The sequence below is a fragment of the Alexandromys fortis genome, unplaced genomic scaffold (assembly GCF_014885135.2).
Source record: "Alexandromys fortis isolate MF-2015 unplaced genomic scaffold, M_Fortis_MF-2015_v1.1 scaffold_39, whole genome shotgun sequence".
Taxonomy (NCBI): domain Eukaryota; kingdom Metazoa; phylum Chordata; class Mammalia; order Rodentia; family Cricetidae; genus Alexandromys; species Alexandromys fortis.
Window position 1 is genome coordinate 8,273,071 of NW_026067918.1, and position 21,464 is coordinate 8,294,534.

Here is a 21,464-nt window from a genome sequence, read left to right on the forward strand (position 1 = left end):
GGCCTCCACACAGAAAAGACTAGCTGCAGAGGTTCAAAGTCAGTGCCTCCGCCGTCCATGCTGGACAGCTGTGGTGGTATACACCTGACTCCAGGTGTGGGAAGCAGGAGACTCAATACCAGTCAGAGCTGGAATGAGAATCTGTTTCAAAAGAAAACTCCACTTCCCTTTGGACTTTCATCACACTGCTCAACTTCAGATGCTTTATGAACCAGTGGACAGGATTATTTCTAGGAAAGTCAAGGCCCAGGAAGGACGTTTAAGGGCCAGAACTGGGTGCAGCTCCGTCCCCAGCACTGCATAAACTAGGTATGCTAGAACATGCCTCTAATACGCATGCGAAGGTGAGTCAGGAGTTCAAGACGAGCTTCACCTGCACAGTGAGACTCTCCCTCTCTCTTTCACACACACAGACACACACTTAAAAAGAAAAAAAAAAAAAAAAAGACAAACCACAGTACTTCAAAAGGTGGATATTGTTTTACTTTAAGCAACAGTCCAGGACCTAGAAGTACAGGTTTCAAGGATGAGACTTTCTTCATGGTCAAGCGTCATGCACATGGCACTGAGTTATTCTATTACGATGTCCCTGTGGGACCCGCGCCTACAGCCCCACTCTGGGACTGCCTCCTTGTGTGCTTCACCTTGGAATTCCAGGCAGCTGATCGTACACCTGAAGCTCCTCTGCACCTGGGTGGCTCTGCCCAGCAGCTAGCTGGTCACAATGACCCTGGCTTCCGTCCTCTTGCAGGCAGCAGGCGTGAGATGCACATCTTTGTATCATTCCACTTGGACAGGAAGGTGCACTTAGCAGAGGACGCGGTGATGGTGGAGCAGACACCAAGGAGCATGCTCCATCGCAGCCCCTGTGGCTGCTGGGTATCCCACCACAGTAAGCCAAGTACAGCATCCAAAACCCTGGTACAAATGCGACGCTAACAACATCAGGAACCAGATCATTTGTTCTTTAAAGACAGTCTACTACTCCAGTCTACTAGAAAACACTCATGCCAGGGCCCACAGACCCAGAAGTCAGACACAAGAAAAAAGAATAGAGAAAGCATGGGGGATTAAAAAAAGACAGCAGTACATAAAGTGCTTCTCTTTTAATGAAACAGATCCAAAAGATGTACAGTTGTGCAGTTCACAAGCATGGAAAAACAAACAAACAGAAGGACAGAGTTCCAACAGAAGAAGCTAACCCAACACCAGGCTGGACTTGCCACCAGGGGGGTTTCTCCTGGATGGCGCTGGGGCTGGAGCCACTGGGCTGGGCACAGGAGCAGCAGGCACAGGCTTCTCTTCGATCTGCCCCAGGTTGGCTTGGAAGTCTGTGTCCACGTTTTCTAGGAAGACAGAGTTTAAGAATGGCTCAAACAAATGGAAAAACCATACGGAATACAACAGTCAGCCAAAGTCCTCACTCGGAAATGGAATCTCTTGGTGTTGCCCACTTGTTGCCTTTAATCCCATGTGATGGAGGGAGGAGAGTCAGGAGTTCAGGGTCATTCTTTGCCATATAGAATATTAAAGACCAGTCAGGGCTACATAGTGACATCTCTTTAAAAAGATAAAACACCAGACATGGTGGCGCACGCCTTTAATCCCAGCACGTGGGAGGCAGAGGCAGGTGGATTTCTGTGAGTTCAAGACCAGCCTGGGGGGGCTGGAGAGATGGCTCAGTGGTTAAGAGCATTGCCTGCTCCTCCAAAGGTCCTGAGCAACCACATGGTGGCTGACAACCATCTGTAATGAGATCTGGTGCCCTCTTCTGGCCTGTAGGCATATACACAGACAGAATATTGTATACATAATAAATAAATAAATCTTAAAAAAAAAAAAAAGAGCACTAGCTGCTCTTCCAGAGGTCCTTGAGTTCGATTCCCAGCAACCACATGGTGGCTGACAACCATCTGTAATGAGATCTGGCACCCTCCTCTGGCATGCAGGCATACATGGAGGCAGAATGTTGTATACATAATAAATAAATCTTTAAAAACAAAAACAAAAAAAAACAAAAAAAAAAGACCAGCTTGGTCTGCAAAGTGAGTTCCAGGACAGCCAGGGGTAAACAAGGAACCAGGGGAGGGAGATAGACAGCTCAGCAGTTAAAGGTAAAGGCATTGGCTGCTCTTCTAGTTCAGTTCCTTTGCCAGCACAAAGCGGCTCACAACCATCTTACTCCAATCCCAGGGTATCCAATACCCTCTTCAGACCTTCTAGAACCCCCCACACACACACACAGTGGGTACACATACATACATACAGCAAAACACCCATATACATAAAACTAAAAAGCAAACATGGGGTTATTACTTCCACAGCAATCTGACAATAAATGCCAGTGTTCAAACTAGTAATTCTAACGAGAAATACCTTTGTACAGCAATCCTGAAGATCAAGCCCAGGGTTTTGTAGTCAAAACAAACATCAGCAACCCTGAAGATCAAGCCCAGGGCTTTGTACGTCAAAATAAACATTGTATATACTAAATTGCTATTTAACCCATCTACAAAATAACCAAACAAAGCTGCCAGTGCTGAGCAGACAGCATTCACAGTAAACTTCAGGGTCAAAGGGAGAAATGTTGCCTCTGTCTTTAGGGAGGGAGGAAGACTGCTGTCCAGATTTCCTTTCTCCCCCATATCCATGTTTCTACTTTGGCAAACTGAGGATAAGCCCAGGCCACTTACTTCCTAAGGCCATCATTTCCGGTGAGCCTCCACCCAGACTCTGCCCTCACTTTTTTTTTTTTCCTTTCTTTCAGACAGGGTTTCATTATATATCCCTGGCTAGCCCTGGAACTCACCAAGATCCTCCTGCTTGTTTCCCAAGTGCTGGTGTTAAAGACAACAGACATCCAGCTCATGAGCTGGTCCCTTCTCCCCCTTCTTCCTGCACCTGGAACCTGCACCCAGACTGTGCCTGCATTTTTCTGTTTCACCTTCCAGGGTGCTGGGACTAAAGGTCCAGTCCGCCCCTAAGAGCCAGTCCAAATTCCTCCTTGTACCGACCCTTGTATTTGCTTGCCCAAAAGGCTGGACAATTTGCCTTCTATCCAACAGAGCCTTTCACTTGCAGATGCTCAGCACATCCTCCTTGCCGCTGACTGAAATGGAGCTGCCCTTTATCCACCAAGGACCTTTGTTGTGACTTTATGACAAATGTGTAAAAGCTACAGCAGTCGGGAGCCCAGATTAACCAGGGGACATACATATGACCATTTAAAGAAGACTCCACACTTGAGTTCAGTGAGCAGGTTTCCCTAAGGAGCAGGGAGGGAACCATTATTCTGTGGGGCTCTCTCTTGTCTCCACACTTCCCTAATTTTAAATTACATTCACCTGCTCAAATCAGAAAAGCTAGCTAGGGCTGTATCTCAGTGGGAGAGCACTTGCTAGCAGTCACAACATGGTGGCTGTGTGTGCGAGGGGCTGTGTTTAGCAGGTTCTGTTAAGTATGGTCTAACAGTGGCAGTGTTGTGAAAATGTGGAGGAGGTCCCAAATCCAACCCTTATGCTGGCCAAATGACAGAGGGACAGACAGAGTGGCACATGCCTTTGATGCTCAGGGTTCTCTAAAGTCAAGGACAGCTTGGTCTACAAAGTGATTTTTTTGGTCTGTTTTTCGAGACAGTTATATTTTGTATCCACAAGGAGGCACTAACATTTCCTTTGTTACTGTGGTAGGTATGTTTAAATTTCACTATAAAATTATATTGTAATGTGAAAATTAATATGTATTCAATTAAAATTGCTACCCTGGAACATTGTAAATTTTTCTTAAGACTCTAGCTGTCCGGAACTAGCACTGTAGATCAGGTTGGCCTTGAACTCAGAGATCAGCCTGCCTCTGCCTCCTGAGTGCTGGGATTAAAAATGTGCACCTGGCTACAAAGTGATTTTCAGGCCACACAGGACCATATATATAGTGAGACCCTGTTTTCTAAAAAATGTGGTTTTTGTTTGGTTTGGTTTTTTTCTTTTAAGACAGGATCTATGTAGTCCTGGCTGTCCTGGAAATATAAACCAGGCTGTCCTTGAACTCACACAGATCCTCCTGCTGCCACCTCACCAATACTGGGAGATTAAAGGCCTGTGTCATTATGCCCATCCTAAAGCTTTATTTATAAGTGCTTCGCCTGAGCATGCATGATGCTCACAAGAGTCAGGAGGCTGCTGGATCCCCTGAAACTAGAATAACAGACAGCCGTGAGACACCATGTAGGTGCGACTCAAACCTGAGTCCTCTGCAAGAGTAGTCAGTGCTCTTAGTCACTGAGCCATCTCTCCAGTCCAGAACCTCTTATGAAAAAACTGTCAGTAAGCATATAATATTGGCCCTATTAATATGTTTCTTTTTAAAGAATTCTTTGGTTTGGGGTTTTTTTCTTTTTAGTAATTTTTGTTTGTTTTTTCAAGACAGGGTTTCTCTGTAGCTTTGGAGCCTGTCCAGGAACTCCCTCTGTAAACCAGGCTGGATCTCAAACTCACAGAGACCTACCTGTCTCTGCCTCCTGGCTTTCAGTACATTCCTAATACAGTAAACCTTGACTTCAGTGGGCCGGCAGAAGAGGCTCTGGAGGGTAAAAGCTCCAGCTCCCAAGTGCTGGATTAAAGGCTTGCACTACGTGACTTAAAATACACACACACACAAACACACACACACACAGTTTGGGTTTTAATTCTCTAGTGATTTTACTTTTTATTTTTATGGGCATTGGTGTTCTGCCTGCATGTATGTTTGTGTGAAGGTATTGGGTCCCTTGGACCTATAGTTACAGAGAGTTGTGAGCTTGTCGCACGGGTGCTTGGAATTGAACCCAGGACCTCTGGAAGAAGAGTCAGTGGTTAACAGTACTTGCTACTCTCCAAAGAAACTAGGGTTTTGTTTTGTTGGGTTATTTTGTTTGTTTTTCAAGACAGGGTTTCTCTTTGTAGCCCTGGCTGTCCTGGAACTCACTCCACAGACCAAGCTGGCTTCAAATTCAGACAGCGGCAGGCCTGTGCCGAATCATTGTGATTAAATATATGTGTCACCACCGTCCGGCTAAAAAATATATTTTAATAAGTAAAATAAATGTGGTCACACTGACTACTCTCAGCTCCATCCTTCCTTTCTGGAGTATGGTGGCCCCGGAGGTACACTCAGGGCTCTTTCCCTGAGTCACACATGAACTTAGACCTCTGACAGCCCTACAGGAGCAGGGGCAGCACGCAGACGGACTTACCATGCATATCACCTTCTCCCTGGAAAAGAAAATTTCAAAATTAGTTACTGTTTTAATTCTGCAACCCAAAAAACGGTTATAGTTCAGAGTAGCTAATCTAGTTGAAATTAAATGTGAAATTCCATTTTGGCAAATGCACGATCCAGCAACAAGCTCAATACAATCTGGGGCAATGCTACACAACTGTCCTGGACAATGAACACCCAATGCCAGTGAGACACACACACACACACAGTCTTCTCTCTGAGACTTGCCCTATGTAGCTGATAAAGGGCCCTATCCACCTCTGCTGCACAACCTCCCCACAGCCTCAGGGTAACCAGACCGGAAGAGTTCCTTCCAGACACACCCAGGGGGCTCACTGGCAGCTCTAACTGCAGATGTGTCCCACAGTGATATCTGTGTTGTCATTTCCTGGAGTTCAACACAAACATTTAGACAACTAACATAGCCCTTCAACTCCAAGTTGCTAGCTAGATACAGAAGGTTCAAAGGAAGTGCAGTGCATGGGCTTCCGAAGGCCCCAGGGTTAATGCTGAGGGCCTAAGACTAACCTAACAGTAACACATTTAAGCGGATCAGTTATCTGACTCCCTGCTTCCCTTAGGTTTTTGTTTGGAGGAGGGTCTCATGTAGCTCAGGATGGCTTAGAACCCTGTGTAGATGATCCGGCTGCCACCACCACCCCCAACCTATTGACCTGGCTTTTTGTCTGATTTTATACTTTAATTTTCATCACCAAGTCTTAGCTCATTCCCTTAAGGAGATCTGAGCAATTAAAAAATAAACTTTTTTCAAGACAGGGCTTCGCTGTATAGCTCCAGCTGTCTTAGAACTCACTCTGAAGATCAGGCTAGCCTTGACTTCAGAGAACACTAAAGGCCTGCGATGCACCGCCACCCCAGAGAGCCCACATTGTTCTCACACTGACCTTGAGGTCTAAGAAGTCTCCAGAAGTCGCTTCAGAGGGGTTACTTCTCTGCGCTCCAGGTGACTCAGAATCTTCCCTGCCACCAGTAGTAGACTTGGCACCTAGAAACCAATACACACTTTCTTAGAGACTATAACAGAAGGGGCTAGAGAGGTAGCTCAGCCAGTAAGAGCATGGGCTGACCAGGTTCTTCCTAGCACCCACATGTTCACATACAACATGCAGGCAAAATATTCACACACTCAGAAGAATTCCCAGTCACCCTGCCTGAGTCTACCCTACACTGGATCACAGGTGTGATGTGCACCCAGCCAGTGTTAGACTTCTTGCCTCTTTGGGTTCAGCCTTTGTTAGTCAATACCAAATCCAGCTGGATCAGTGACTTTGAATAGGGGTTACCTTGTAAAACCAGTCCCTGCTGCTGGGTGTGGGTGGGTAGTGGAGGCAGGCCAATCTCTGAGTTCAAGGTCAGTCTGGTCTAGGGAGTGAGTTCCTTGGCCCACAGGGCTGGGTAAGGAGAAATCCCTTAGTAGCAAAAACAAGACAAACAAACAGCACCTGCTGACTTTGCCCAAGACGGAGGGTTTTCTTCAGGTGTCCCAAAGATGCTAGAAGCCATCTTGTTCTTCCTCACAGGCTGTTCTGATGGCTCATCAAAGCCTAGTGAAAAATTGGATCCACCACCTGGAGGCCGCAAAACCCTGGAAACAACGGTAAGATGTTAGCTTCAGATCACACCGAAACACTCCTTGGCACAAATATGTTCAAATACCTTTCACTTCCCTTAGTGGTCTCCCCTGCTTCAAGACTGACTCATCTAGCTAGGAACCCGCTGCTGGGGGTCGAGGCCAACAGTGCTCTATCTGTAAGGTCATCCACCACACCCAAAGCTGCAACACTGGCCTGTCCTCCAGATAACAGACTGGTGTCCCTTAGAGAAAGGCTAAGAGGGAGAAGGGTCTCTCTGGGCTTAGCTGAATATATCTGCAAAGCCATTCAGAGAAACATCTTGTTATTTATTCATTTGAAAGAATTTCCACTTTAGATAAGGCAGCACACACCTGTGACCAGAACTTGGGAGACTGAGGCAGGACCTCCAGCCCCGGTGAACTATAGCATCAGATAGTCACCGAAGAGGATAAATAAAATTTTTATTCTCAACTAAATGAAAAACAAAAAAAACCCAAAAAACAGAAGATGCTCAGCAGACAAAGGTGCTCACCTACTAAACCTGAAGACCTAAGTCAGATCCCCAGCACCCATGGTAGTTCACAAACATCTGTAGCTGCTCTGGAGAATCTGACACCCTCCTCTGGCCTCTGCAGGCACTGCACACTCACGGTACAGACAAAACTCTCATATACATACAATTAAAATATCAGGGTTGGCCATATCTAAATCACAGTTCCCAAATCTATGGCTCAGGGAACACAATGGAAGAGGAGCCAGAATACCAGGATGTCTGCTGCAAAAACAGCCTCTCTTAGAAATGGCTGTGCAACAGGCCTGGAGCAATGACACTATCAAAGGACACACTAGGGCTGGAGAGACCGCTCAGCAGTTAAGAGCACTGACTGCTCTTCAAAAGTTCTGAGTTCAATTCCCAGCAATCACATGGTGGCTCACAACCATCTGTAATGAGATCTGGTGCCCTCTTCTTGCCTAAATAACAATGTATAAATAATAATACTAACACCTAGTCTGATCCCTAGACAAAGAACTACAGGCGACTAATGATTTCTGGTAGAGGAAGAATTAGCCTCCTCTCTTACTGGTTATCCAATACAAAAATGTCAGCTCTGTAACCATATACATACAAACAAGAAACGAGGACTCAGTGGGCTGTGCTGTATTTACACACACAGGTGGATGTAAAGAAGACGTCCAACTTGCTGGTGAGGTGAGGGGCTGAGGGGAAGATGGAAAGTGATGGAATAAGATTTTAATTAAATATGTATAAATAAATAAATAATCTGGAACTGGAGAGGTGGCTCAGCAGTGAAGAGTAGTGGCTGCTCTTTCAGAGGATCAGGGTTCAATTCTCAGCATCCACATGGCAGCTCACAAACATCTGTAACTCCAGTTCTGGGGAATCTGACATTCTCCTCTGGCCTCCATGGGTATCAGGCAAGTACATAGCACACATACATACACACAGGCAGAACACTTACATAGATAAAATAAATGCAATCCTTCTTAAACACCAACAAATGCTGCTGAAAACCCCGAAGCCCACTTACTATCCCATTGCTTTTATAAAAATTAACTTAAAATTACTGAAACCTAATGTAAGACCTAAGACTTTTGGAGCTGGAGAGACGGCTCAGAATTCTGTATACTGCTTTTACTGAGGGACCCAAGTTTGGTTCCCAGAACCCACACTAGTGGCACACGGCCACTTGTAACTCTAGCTTTGTACACTGTACTCACATGCACACACAGATAGACACTTAATTAATACAACAATACAGGCAGGAGGTGGTGGCACACGCATTTAATCCCAGCACTCAGGAGAAAGAGGCAGGTGGATCTCTGAGTTCGAGGCCAGCCTGGTCAGAGAAAGTCCCAGGACAGGCTCTAAAGCTACAGAGAAACCGTGTCTTGCGAAACAAAAACAAACAGAACCACCCTTGGCCTCGGTAAGTAAAAGCATTTGCTAAGTAAAACCCAGCATCCCCAGTTGTTCCTTGGTCCCCATCACCTCCATCCCCCCAACCCTCCCCACCTTTTGTTTTCCAAGACAGAGTTCTCCTGTGTAACAGCCCTGGCTGACCTCAAACTCAGAGATTCCCCTTCCTCTGCCTCTCGACTGCTGGGGTTAAATGTATGTGCCACCACCGCCGGCTTAAAGGAAAGATAACTTTTTAATATTTACTTATTTATTCATTATGTACAGTGTTCTGTAATATACATCTTCAGGCCAGAAGAGGGCACCAGATCCCATTACAGATGGTTGTGAGCCACCATGAGGTTGCTGGGAATTGAACTCAGGACCTCTGGAAGAGCAGCCAGTGCTCTTAACCACTGAGCCATCTCTCCAGTCCAAGGAAAGATAACTTAGGAGAGTTGGTTTTCCTCTACCATGTGTGCCCCTGGGATCTAACTTGGGTCTTGAAGCCTGGCACAGGTGCTGTTACCCACTGAGCCATCTGGCCAGCTTCTGAAGCTTCACAAAGATGCATGCATGCCCATGTTTACTGTGGCACTGTCCAAAAGCCAAGTGAGGTGAGCTTGTGCCCCATCACAGAGAATGTGCCATACAAGCTCCGTGGAACTTTGTCAGCCAGAGGGCGGGGAGGGGGTAACTTGCTAGAGAATAGTTGTACCTGGAGATCTGTGTAGTAAATCAAGGGAACCAGATACAGAGAAACAAATACATCACATTTGTCCTCATTTATGGATCCTGTATTGCAGATACATAAAACCACTTCTATTTTGCCATGAAAGCAGAAGGGAGGACCAGCAGGGAGAAGGGGGTGCACTGGAAGCACAAAGCACACTTGAGACAAACTGTCTTTGTGAGCTAGGTGGTGACTCAAACCTATAATCCCCGAATTTGGGAGTTGGAGGACTAAAAATCAAGGAACTCAGGGTCATCCTAGGCTGCATGGCAAATTTAGGCCAGCCTTGGCTACCTGAGACCATCTTAAAACCAAAAAGAAAAATCCTGAACTAATGAAACCCATCAGTACGCACGATAAAGACATGACCCCCCCAAAAAATGTGTTTTGAACTGGGGTTTGGAAAGATGGCCCTGAGTTTAGACGCACTTGTTGCTCTTGCAGGGAGCACTCACGTGGTGGTTTCCCAGCTCATCAGTCCCAGAGGGTCTGATGAATGACCACTTTCAGACCCCAGGCACAGACATGCATCTGACTGCCCTGCCAGAGCACCCACATGGCAGCTCACAACTGTCTGTAACTCCAGTTCCAGGAGATCCAACACCCAAGGCAAAACACCAATGCACATAAGATAAAATTTAAGGAAAAAACATAAAATAAATCTAAAAAATTTTTAATTTGAATGGATAAAAAAAATGACTCCATTAGGTAGGCATAGTGGCTCATGCTGCCGATCCTAGCACTCAAGAAGCTGAGGAAGGCCAGCCAAGGCAACAGACTGAGATCCTGTCTCAAGATATCAAAAAACAAAGTGTGTTTGTTTCCATGTCTTTCTAGTTTATTCATTTCTGGTTGTAAAGTCAACAGATAGGCAAAAATATGCTGCGACAAGAATCCTTTACAATTGCCTCATGGCTTGATAACACGTTCAATTTCATAAAGCATGTGTGCCTGGAGAGGGCCTTCCCCAGCACCGGCTGTGTCTGGTATATCCAGATGCTGCCTGATTGACAGGCTGTGGCTCAGCCTGTAATCCCAACACTCAAGAGGCCAAAGCAGAAGACCACAGTTAAATTCAAGGCCAACCTAGGCTACACAGACTGTCAGAGAGAGGCTAGGCAGTACACACTGTGATCCCAGCACTAGGGAACAGGAGGGTAACGTGGTCTACATGGCAGGGGGCAGGAGTGAGAAGGGCATCCTTGGCACAAGAGGCAAGCCAGACAGCAACAGGAAGTTGACAGATGAATACTTGCCAGGATAGTACCCTGCATATACAAGATGCTTTTCCAGCACAGGAGAACAGATGAAAGGTGCCTATAATTCTAGGCAATTTTTTTTTTTTTTTTGGTTTTTCGAGACAGGGTTTCTCTGTGGCTTTGGAGCCTGTCCTGGAACTAGCTCTGTAGACCAGGCTGGTCTCGAACTCACAGAGATCCGCCTGCCTCTGCCTCCCGAGTGCTGGGATTAAAGGTGTGAGCCACCATAGCCCGGCAATTCTAGGCAATTTAAAACACAGCAAGTTTCACCCCCGGAGCTGGGGTGGAGAGCAAGATCAGCAGCCTCAGCGACTTGGAGACTAAGGTAGGAGTCAGGAGTCAAGAAGGTAGATACCACCTTAGCACCTTAGGCAACATGTGTCCCAAATATACAGGCAGTGTCCTTGGCTATTTTATGGTTTATTTTATGTGTGCTCCGTCCCCATGGGAAGCACGGAAACCAAGGCAGGCACTTCTGTCACAACCTGCCACTGCTGCCACTGTGGTGACCAAAATAAACCGGGTCTTCTATATAAAAAAAAAAATCATTATTCTGTGTGGGTGGGTGGTTTATCTGCACACATGTCTGTATACATGTACGTGCATGCCTGGTACCCGAGGACAAAGAGGGCGTGCCTCTCTCCTGGGACTGGAGTCACCACGTGGACGCTGGGAAACAAACCAGGCCCTAGAAAAGCAGTCAGAGCTCTGAAGGACTGAGCCATTTCTGAGCCCCAAGACAAAACTTCTTAAAAATTCAAATCCTGTCCCAACTACCTTAACACAAGGACATTCATGGAGTGGGAAGAGAGTGAAGAGCAGCTGGGCGTAGCAGCGCAGCCTCTAATCCCAGCACTCCAGGGCTGGGGTGGGGGCAGAGGCAGGGAGACCTGTGAGTTCCAGGCCAGCCTGGTCTACACAATGAGACCCTGTTTCGAAGGAAAATCCACTGGTAGAGCACTTGCCTATCCTGTGTGAGGGCCTCGGTCTGACACTGCAAACCCAACCAGAGAGAAGCAGGGAGGGGAAGGGGAAGGCTGCCTGGAGAGGCCACACACCAAGCACTGCAGGGCAAAGGGGCAGGAAGATTACAATTCCAGTCCACCTGGGCTACAGAAACGTTTAACCAAAAAGAGACTGAGGCTGGAAACCTGCTGTTTCCTGACCCAGTATGTTAAAGACCACAAGTTTCATTTTTTGAGACAGGGTCACAGGTAGTAGTAGCTCAGGCTGATATGGAACTCTTGGATTGTCTTGCCACAGGCCCTTGTTTGGAATGTGCCTTTTGTCCAATCACATTACACAGCTTCAATCTCACCTGTGCACAGAGCAATGCCTACTCTGTAAAAACCCAAAAGGCAGTTAGTTAGGTGCAGCAGTACACGCCTTTAATCTTCTGAGTCCTAGGCCAAACTGGTCTACATAGTTGGGTTGGTCAGCTGCAGGATAGCCAGGGCTATGCAGAAGGTCCCTGCCTCAAAGAACAAACAAAACACAGGCGAGCTTCTGGGTGGTTCACACTGGAGGCTCCTGGAGGGCAAGCACCTACACTGGCCAGGGAAGTCCAGCACCTACCTCCTCTCTCTACTCTAAACCTAATTATACCCTTCAGGATAAACCCATAAATCTAAGCGTTTCCATGAATTTTATGGCAAATTAATTAAACCTAAGGACAGGTTATAGGAATCCTGACTTACAGGCAGTTAGTTAAAAGCACAGGACAAGAAAAAGGGGGAGGGGGCAAAAGTCATGCTCTGTATCTCGTGCCTATAATCAGAATGTGGGGTGCCGAGGTCTGGTGTCAATGTGAAGGCAGCAGGGACTACAGAGAATTCCGAACTAGCCAGGCTAGAAATGGAACCGTGCCTTAAAAAGAAAGAAAAAGAAAAGTGGCTACGAGTACAGTTCAGTTGGAAGAACATTTGCCTAGCATGCCCAGCTCCCCGGACTACAGACACTGGGCATGGTGGGCACCGTCAATGTGGGGGCTGCACTAGTTCCAGGTGTCACAGCCAATCCAATGAGAGCAGCCACATCTACCCATGGCACATCTGCTAGCGGGTGGGGGCCACACCTGAAGTGATAGGAATCCACATGGATGGTTTTCCCTCCTCAGACTAGAAAATGAAAGCCATTTAGAACAAGGTATACTCATTGGGGAAACGGTATAAAGACATATAAACATACAACTGTGAACAAACCTCAAATGCACAAAACTCCTCAGCCCCGAGTGCTGGGATTACAGACGTGAGCTACTATGTCCAGCTGGGAACAGACTTCCTAAGGGATCCAGTGTTAACTGCCTAACCTCTATGCCTCAGGTTTTTCTATAAAATGAGGGGAGGGAATAGTATCTGTCCCAGACTGTTATTATAGGGGCATCATACAAATATATATATATAAATCTGGAACATAGCGATCATGTACATAAGCTATTATTAAAACCATCTACAAGTCACCATGATGCTACAAGGGTGTTCCCTCTCACTAATGGATTTCAGATTAATTTTGATGTCTTCCTATTTTTCTGTACTTCTGTTAACCTAAAATTCTTTTAAAGATTGCTTCTGGGACCAGGCAGTGGTGGCACACACCTTTAATCCCAGCAGAAGCAAGCGATTCCAGGACAGCCAGGGCTACACAGATAAACCCTGTCTCAAAAAACCAAAAACAAAACAAAACAAAAAACTGCTCTGGATAGATGGGTGAAGGTGCCTGCTGCCAAGCCTGACACTTGAGTTAGATCCCAGGAACCCAGAGTTTAAGGAAAGGACTCCTCAAATCCCCAAAGCTATCCTCTCACCTCCATACACATCCAGAGGAAATGCACACATGCACACAGGTACACTCACTCTCCTTAAAGGAAAAGGGGACAGAGAGATGGCTTAAAGAGGTTAAAAGCACTGGCTGCTCTTCCAGAGGTTCTGAGTTTAATTCTCAGTAACCATATGGTGGCTCACAGCCATATGTAATGAGATATGGTGCCTTCTTTGGGAGTAAAGGCAGACATACAGGCAAAACACTGTATACATAATAAATCTTAAAAATACATGCATGCATGCATACATACATACATACATACATACAGGGTCAGATTATGTCTACCAAGTGTCAGCATCATGCTGCTTCAAAGTCAAAGTGATATTTGAATGTGCAGTGGAATTTTAGTTGTTGCAGAAGACGTACAATAAGGAATGTTGATCCAGTGATTCCATGGAGACCACAGAAGAGGCTATAAAGAATGCCGTCTCAGACAGAGAACAGGGTTCCAAAGTATTCCGAGGCTTAAAGGGCTGCTACGTAGACTCCAAGCCGGACTGGCTTTATATGGTTCCATTTTCCTCCTGTTAGACCGCGGTGTGCTCGTGCAACAGACGAGTGGATTACAAGGAGTAATTCCTGTAGGTGGTCGTGTGTGGGCTCAAGGCTGGAGTGGTAGAAAGCTCAGAAGAAGCCGGAAAAGAAGACTTCAGATACAATAGGATTATTCTGTAGCTAAACCCTTTTTGATTCAGTGTCCTCTTCTGGCCTCCAAGGCCACCTGCCTTGTACACACCCAAACGCAATTTTAAAAATAAACATTAAAAAGAAATGACTGTGTCTGAGGTAGACACGGTTACAGAGACAGGTCACAGGGAGTTTGGGGCAGCCCTGGGCTATATATACAGGCTGGACTACAAGAATAAGGTTTCTCTCTACACAGGATCTAACTATATAGCCTTGGCTAGCCCAGAACTCTCTGTCCTGCTTTTCCAGACTCCTGCGTGCTGGGGTTACAGATGTGTGCCATCAAGCCGGACACCAGTGTCACACAATAACACTTTCCCTTCTGTCCACGCTGGATCCATCCCTAGGTAGACATCCTGGCTCCTGCCCTCCTCGCTGGACTCACACTGCTTTTTTCTGCCTTGTCCAGGCGCTCTAGTAACATGGCCTCTTCTCAGCTAAACCCAGAGTTCCAGCAACCTTCCTCCTCTCCACTCCCTTCACTGCTGCAGGCACCTCTACTTGGAGCCTTTCCTAAGGCCTCTGGCTGGAATTCGCTCCACCCTTCCCCTCAGAGCCATTTAAGCTTTAGCAAACCTCTCTCTCTCTCTCTCTCTCTCTCTCTCTCTCTCTCTCTCTCTCTCTCTCTCTCTCTCTCTCTCTCCCTGGTTTGAGACAGGTTTTCTCTGCAACTTTGGAGCCTGTCCTGTTACTCTGTGGACCAAGCTGGCCTCGAACTCATAGAGATCCACCTGTCTCTGCCTCCCAAGTGCTGAGATTAAAGGCGTTTGCCACCACTGCCTGGCCCAGCCAACCTCTTAAATCCCACTCCTCCTACACCCTGCTTCCTCCACAGGCTTAGGAGCAGCACAGCAGCTTAGTGCTCCTGGAAAGGGGAGCCACACATTCTTCTGGACACCTTCCTGAATCCCCACTGCCCAGCAGCAAGCACAGAGGCAGCATGGAGCACAGGACGGAGTGGTAATCTCCAACATGCTTGACCTGTGGGCAGCACGCAGTTTTGCTGTCAGGATTCTCGGTCACGTCACCCTGTTTCCCCACCACCACCGACCAGCACAAAACCTGCTCATAGTGCAGGGCCCCACAAAGCCAGCTGAGGCTGAGGCTGCCTAGCTGCATGCTGGGCTCAGCACTGGCGGCTCCAGGCAGCTGGCCAGCAGTCACTGACAGCAGGACTGGAGTCCTCAGGCCTGGCTGCCTTGTGGGCAAGTGCTCCAAGTGCATCAAGGGTCAATCAAACCCAGGGAGTTACTTTAAGGTTCTCCTGTTTTCTAGCCTTGGACTCTCTTCTGGAGGCCTCTACTTTTCTTTCCCTGGAATGTGACACTGGTGTCTCACTCAGTGAAGATGCCATGCTCAGGCCTGGAAAGAAGGCTCAATGCTTCAGAGCGCTTGTTGCTCTTCTGAAGGACCCGTTCAGTTCCCTGCACCCACGTCAGGCAGCTCATTCACGGCTACCTATAACTCTCCAGGGGATCCAACACCTGTTCGACTCTGTGTGTTCCCTTCTCAAAACAAATAAAATAAATCTTTTATTTTTCTACAGAAGGGATACAAGTTGAAGAGATGGCTCAAAGGTTAAGAACAGTCAGGCATGGTGGCATACACCTTCAATGCAGCACTTGGGAGGCAGAGGCAGGCAGATCTCTGAGTTTGAGACCAACCTGGTCTACAGAGTGAGTTCCAGAAACCCTGTCTAGAGAAACAAAAACAAAAACCAAAAAAAAAAAAAAAAAAAAAAAACACTGGTTGCTCTTCCAGAGGACTCATATCCAATTCCCAGCACCCACATGGTGGCTCACAACCATCTATAACTCCAGTTCCAGTGACTTGACACCCTCTTCTGGCCTCTGTGGGAACCAAGAACACATGTGGTACCGTACTTTCAGGCAAAATATTCACCAAAAAAAAAAAAAATTAAATGTAAAAGATACTTTGAAAAAGAACGGGGGGGGGGGAGGGGGGGCGGCGCACACAACGACATCAACTAGAGAAATAAAGATGGCTCAGCACTCAGCAGTGAAGAGTACTTGCTGCTCTTGCAGAGGACCTGTGATCAGTCCAGGGGCCCCATCTCAGGTGGCTCACCTCTCTAACTCCAGAGGACAGATGTCTCTGCCCCCTACAGGCACCTGCATTTATGCACATCCACATGCAGACATAATTTTAAACAAATAAATATTTGATCAGATATGGTGGGCATGTCTTAAATCCCAGTACCAGAGACAGAGGTACATAGATCTGAGACTGAGGACAGCCTGTTCTACACACTGAGTTCCTGACCAGCCAAGACTACACAGAGGGACACTGTTTCCAAAAAAAAAAAAAAAAGGTAAACATCTAAAGCTATATCTCTATGTCTGCAAATGCTTGTAATCTTGGCACTCAAGAGACTGAAAGAAGAGGTCCAAGCTAGAGGCCTAACCTGGGCTACACACTGAGTTCAGGCTAGTGTAAAGTCACACGGTCAAGATCCTATGCTGAAAAATAAAGAACTATGCTTTTTTTTAAGTCTCAGATATTAAACACACCCAGAGTAAATTTATTTTATAAATCAAGATAAATGTATTTAGGCATATACTTTATAAAGATGATAATCCTTACATTTAATCTAAAAAAATTTTTGATGGAGGGTATCACTTCAAAGCTGTAGCTAGCCTCAAGCTTGAAGCCATACTCCCACTTCTGACTCCCTAGTGCTGGCTCACACCCTCACCCAGGTTCCCAGGTAATTAATGTTTAAATTACTACTAGTGATAGAGATAGGGTCTGGGGTGACCTTTTGGGGTGAAGGGAAATGGGAGCTGCTGAGGATGGAGCCCAGAGTCCTGCCCAGGCTGTGGGCTGTGAGCATGCTAATCAAGCACATTGCCAGCCCTAGATGTTCTCATTGGCTGAGGTGTTTGAAATTTTTACCTTAAATGACCAAAGACACGTGAAATATTAAAATCAAAATCAACCTGCCTCTTTGTCCTCCCTCCCTTCTTCCCCAGGGAGCGGGAGGTTTTCTGCACTAAGTGTAACTAAAACCTCATGAAATTCTTCAGAACCATAGTGGACTTAATTTTTTAGCCATGAAAAAACGGGGGGGGGGGGGGTGTGCAACACCAGCACCCAGCCAGCTTAAAAACACACCAAAGCTCTGCCTGGTCCAACTTTTACTGGTCTTGCAATAGCAGGTACTACCTCCCCGATGACGTCAGCGTTGTAGAGACCATCTGAAATAGAGAGCGCTTCTCAAACAAAGGATTTGCTTGCAAGACAAAGTACTTCAGCTTTGGTTTCGACTCTTTCTTTCTGAACCACATATATGGTAACTGCTTCAGAACTGCCGAGTTAAGACCCAAAAATGTTATAACAGACAGCAATGTAAAAAATAGCTTCCTTTCTTCCAGTCCCGAGTGCCCATCTCTACCATGCCACATTCATCATAAGGTTGCAGAGCAAGAGGGAAGGGGGTGAAGAGAATCCGGAGAATACAGAAGCAGAAACACAAAGTTAATAAAGACCAAGGCATGGAACCTGAGCAACAACACCGGAGGGCAAGTGATCACAAAGGTGGCCGGAAACACTTATTTTGCATTTATTTGTCTCACTTGTCAAACATCCATGTAAAGGACCCAGGCTTTACAAAAAAGCTTTGAGGATGAACTTGACTCTCAAAAGGTTACACATTACACATTATCACACCAGTAACCAAGGCCTGACCAACAGAAAGTTGGCTTCATCACACAAAACACAATCCAGGGCTCAATCTGTCCCTGTGTCCTCTGTAACAAATTACCTCACTGGAGGATGACCGGAGGGAGTGACCGTGTCTCCAAGGTCTACACACTCAAGTTCTGCCCCACCCTCTAATTGCCCCTTCAGTTCTTTACAATCGCACCCATTTTTTTATTACTTCGTGAAACTGAAAGCAGTGACTTCCGTGGCCTGTCCCTCCCAGGGCTTCCTCCTAAACTACTCTGAAGAGGCTGTTTTTTGTTGGCAAGTTCTCAAACCTCTGTGAGATACTGTTATTCCACGGCTGTCTTCTTAGCCCCACAAAATGGCTCCCTTTGTGCCATTCGGCCAGGACCCCAAGGCTTGGCCACACACGACTGCGGGTCATCATCAATGGCCATCATAGATGGCCAGGGAAAGTGGAAACTAAGCTTCTTCTGAGCCTTTAGCAAGATCCCAGCGATGCCTTAAAGGACTGTGTGCAATTCGCCGAGACCATGTCGACTCCCTTCACAGAACCCAAACCCTCCCACCAAGTTAGAGAGGGCTAGAAAAAGGGTCCGAGCCCAGACACCTCGCTCCTCCCCAAAAATGCAGTCTACTTTGTGGCAAGCAATGTCCCAGCTTCCAGGAGGGGATACTACACACTACTGGAGAGACAATGGATGTCTCCATGGCCCCGCCCAAGCACAGACAACCTCCTCCTCCAAGGGAAACCTGCTCTGGGGTGAACTCATTCGGCCAAAGTCAATGGGAGAAGTGAAGAAGGTGACGTGGAAGGGCTGAGGTCCGAGGTTCTGAGCGCAGAAGACCCACTCGGGTCGTCTCGCGGCCCGCGCACTCGGAGGTGGGCGTGGGGAGGGGGAGGAGACCCGGGCTCTCCTTTGTTAGGCGCACGGAGGCACTCGGAGAAGAGGACCATCACTCGGATCCTGGGCTGGAAGTGAGGGAGGCGATGACCGGCCCCGCCCTGCCAGAGGTGCACCTGCTGCGCGGACCCGGGCACCCGGCGGGCCACCGCGGGGACAAGAGCCCGCAGACCCGCAGGCACAGGGCTCAGATCTGCACGCTGCGCCCAAGGCGGAGGCTAGCACACTGCCGAGGCCACAGGCGGCAGCGCGTGGCCCGCGAGTGGGACAATGGGCCCAGGAACCGGAGCTCGGCAGGCTCCCTGGGCTGTGGGGAGACCACGCCACCATCGCGGAGCCGAGCAGTATCGCCGCGGGTGGCTGAAAGCCGATCCTCCCGCACACGCTGGCGGACGCCAACCTGCCGTAATTGCCTTACGGCCGCCACCCACGGACGGTCCCCTCAGCCGTCGCTCCGTGGGAGAAAGGAACAGAGCCGCCCGATCGGGGCGGGGCCACCAGCCGAGGCTGTCCCGCCGCACAAAGCGGCGCCCACTCCTCGCTCTGCCACCCACCGCGGAGCGAGCTCGGCGCCCCAGGCGGCCCCGGGCCCGTTACCGCCAACGCCCCGGGGCCCGCACGAGCCCCTGAAAGCTCGAGCCCGGCCCTGTCGCCTTACCGGGAGCTGTTCCTGCTGTTGGGGTCCACACCCTTGAAGGTAGTGGTAGTGGTCATGGCGCCAAGGGGCGAGGTAGGCTGGCGCAGGGAGAACGCCGAAGGGGACTGGGACCAACCGGCGCAGACAGCTCCACAATCGCCACCAGCCGCGCTCCACGAGCCTCTGCCGCTGTGGGGTTCGCCGGACCCACGCTTTATAGGGCTCCTAGGGCCCACCCTCCGCGGGTCGCCATTGGCCAGTTTAAAACGATCTCTTCGTTTCTATTGGTTCCCTACGGTGCTAATCACAGTTCGGCATCAGGACGGGCTGCCTGGCCACGGCTCAGCCTAAGCCCCGCCCCCTTCCTGTCCAGGGACGGGCCGCTATCGTCTCCCCTTCCCCCACCCCGGCAAGCCTGTCCTGCTCCCCCACAAGTGTTCACTGTCACTTTTCAAAGTTCCTCGAGGGGCTGTTGAGGTGGCTCAGAAGGAAAGGCGCTTGCCGCCCGGCCTGACAACCCGACCTCCAAGACCCAGAAAGTGGAAGGAAAGACCCAAACTCCTGAACCTCTGACCTCCAGCTGTGTACTCTGAGGTACACACACACAAACACCCCTAAACACACCCCTAAACACATACACACACCTAAACACACACACACACAACTACCTAAATAAAATGATACCTCACTTGGGAGATTGAGGCAGGAGGATTACTCTGAGTTTGAAGCCAGTCAGTGAGACCCTATGTCAAGGAGAAAAGAAGGAGGGAGGGACAGAGGGAGCAGGTGGAGTACCGCAGCGTTTGCTAGTACTGCAGAGGACCCAGGTTCAGTTCCCAGCACTCACGGCAGCACAGAACTAAAAAAAAAAAAAAAAAAAAAAAAAAAAAAAAAAAAAAAAAAAAAAAAAAGATTTCTAAGTTTTTTGTTTTGTTTTATTTTTTAAAGGCCAGGGGTGATGTTTTGTGTTTTTAATCCCAGCAAGCAGATTTCTTACCCAAAAAGGGTGCAGGCAGGCAAGATCCCTATGATCCCAGCACTACGGAGGCAGGAGTAGGCAGATTTTGTGAGTTTTGGTTTGTTTGTTTGCTTGCTTTTTGGTTTTTTGGGACAGGGTTTCTTTGTATAACAGTCCTGGCTGTCCTGGAACTCGCTTTGTAGACCAGGTTGGCCTTGAATTTAGAGATTCACCTGCCTCTGCCTCTTGAGTGCTGAGATTAAAGGTGTGTGCCACCACCACCCTGCAATCTCTGTGAGTTTTAAGGCAACCTGGTCTACAGAGTGTATTCCAGGACAGCCAGAACTACATATGGAGACCCTGTCTCAGGAAAAAAAAAAAAAAATTAAAACTGAAAAAAAGAAAGAAAAAAAAAAGGTAGGGATGGCTGGAAAAAGTGGTTCAGGGCTGAATATCACTGGCTGCTCTTCCAGAGGCCCCACGTTCAATTCCCACACAGGATCTGACTTACATGCGCGTCAGGCACTCAGGTCGTGCACATTGAGGCAAAGCATTCATACACACGTAAAGGTTCTCTGGAGAAGTTTAAGAATTCAGGCAGTGGTGGCGCACACCTTTGATTCCCAGCACTTGGGAGGCAGAAGCAGGCAGATCTCTGAGTTTGAGGCCATCCTGGTAGACAGAGTGAGCTCCAGGACAGGCCCCAAAGCTACAGAGAAACCCTGCCTCGAAAAACAGAAAAAGAGTGGCGCACGCCTTTAATCCCAGCACTCGGGAGGCAGAGGCAGAGGCAGGCGGATCTCTGGGAGTTCGAGGTCAGCCTGGTCTACAAGAGCTAGTTCCGGGACAGGCACCAAAGCTACAGAGAAACCCTGTCTCGAAAAACAAAAACAAAAACAAAAGCAAAAAAAACAGAAAAAGAGAAAAAAAGAAAAGAAAAATACATTAAGTTTATGAGCACAGGAGACTACTTCCTACGTATAACCCCAGCAGCACAGACATTAAGGGC

The 21,464-nt window shown here is 47.9% G+C and overlaps 1 protein-coding gene across 1 annotated transcript; it reads right to left on the reverse strand.

The window, feature by feature from the left end:
• Positions 1-1,091: 1,091 nt before the first annotated feature.
• Positions 1,092-19,699, reverse strand: Jpt1 (Jupiter microtubule associated homolog 1). Its single transcript, XM_050140386.1, has 5 exons — positions 19,519-19,699; positions 6,720-6,862; positions 6,162-6,262; positions 5,231-5,249; positions 1,092-1,346 (listed from the first exon to the last, which is right to left on the reverse strand). Exons 1-5 carry the CDS (start codon positions 19,572-19,574, stop codon positions 1,198-1,200), a joined length of 468 nt encoding a protein of 155 aa, XP_049996343.1. The 5' UTR covers positions 19,575-19,699; the 3' UTR covers positions 1,092-1,197.
• Between the last annotated feature and the right edge of the window lie 1,765 nt (positions 19,700-21,464).

Coding starts and splice junctions, on each gene's coding strand:
- Jpt1 (XM_050140386.1), bottom strand. CDS start 19,574: ATGACCACTACCACTACCTTCAAGGGTGTGGACCCCAACAGCAGGAAC. Junction 6,863..19,518: donor AACAGCAGGAACAGCTCCCG/GTAAGGCGACAG, acceptor CGTTGTTTCCAG/GGTTTTGCGGCCTCCAGGTG. Junction 6,263..6,719: donor GTCTTGGGCAAAGTCAGCAG/GTGCTGTTTGTT, acceptor ATTGGTTTCTAG/GTGCCAAGTCTACTACTGGT.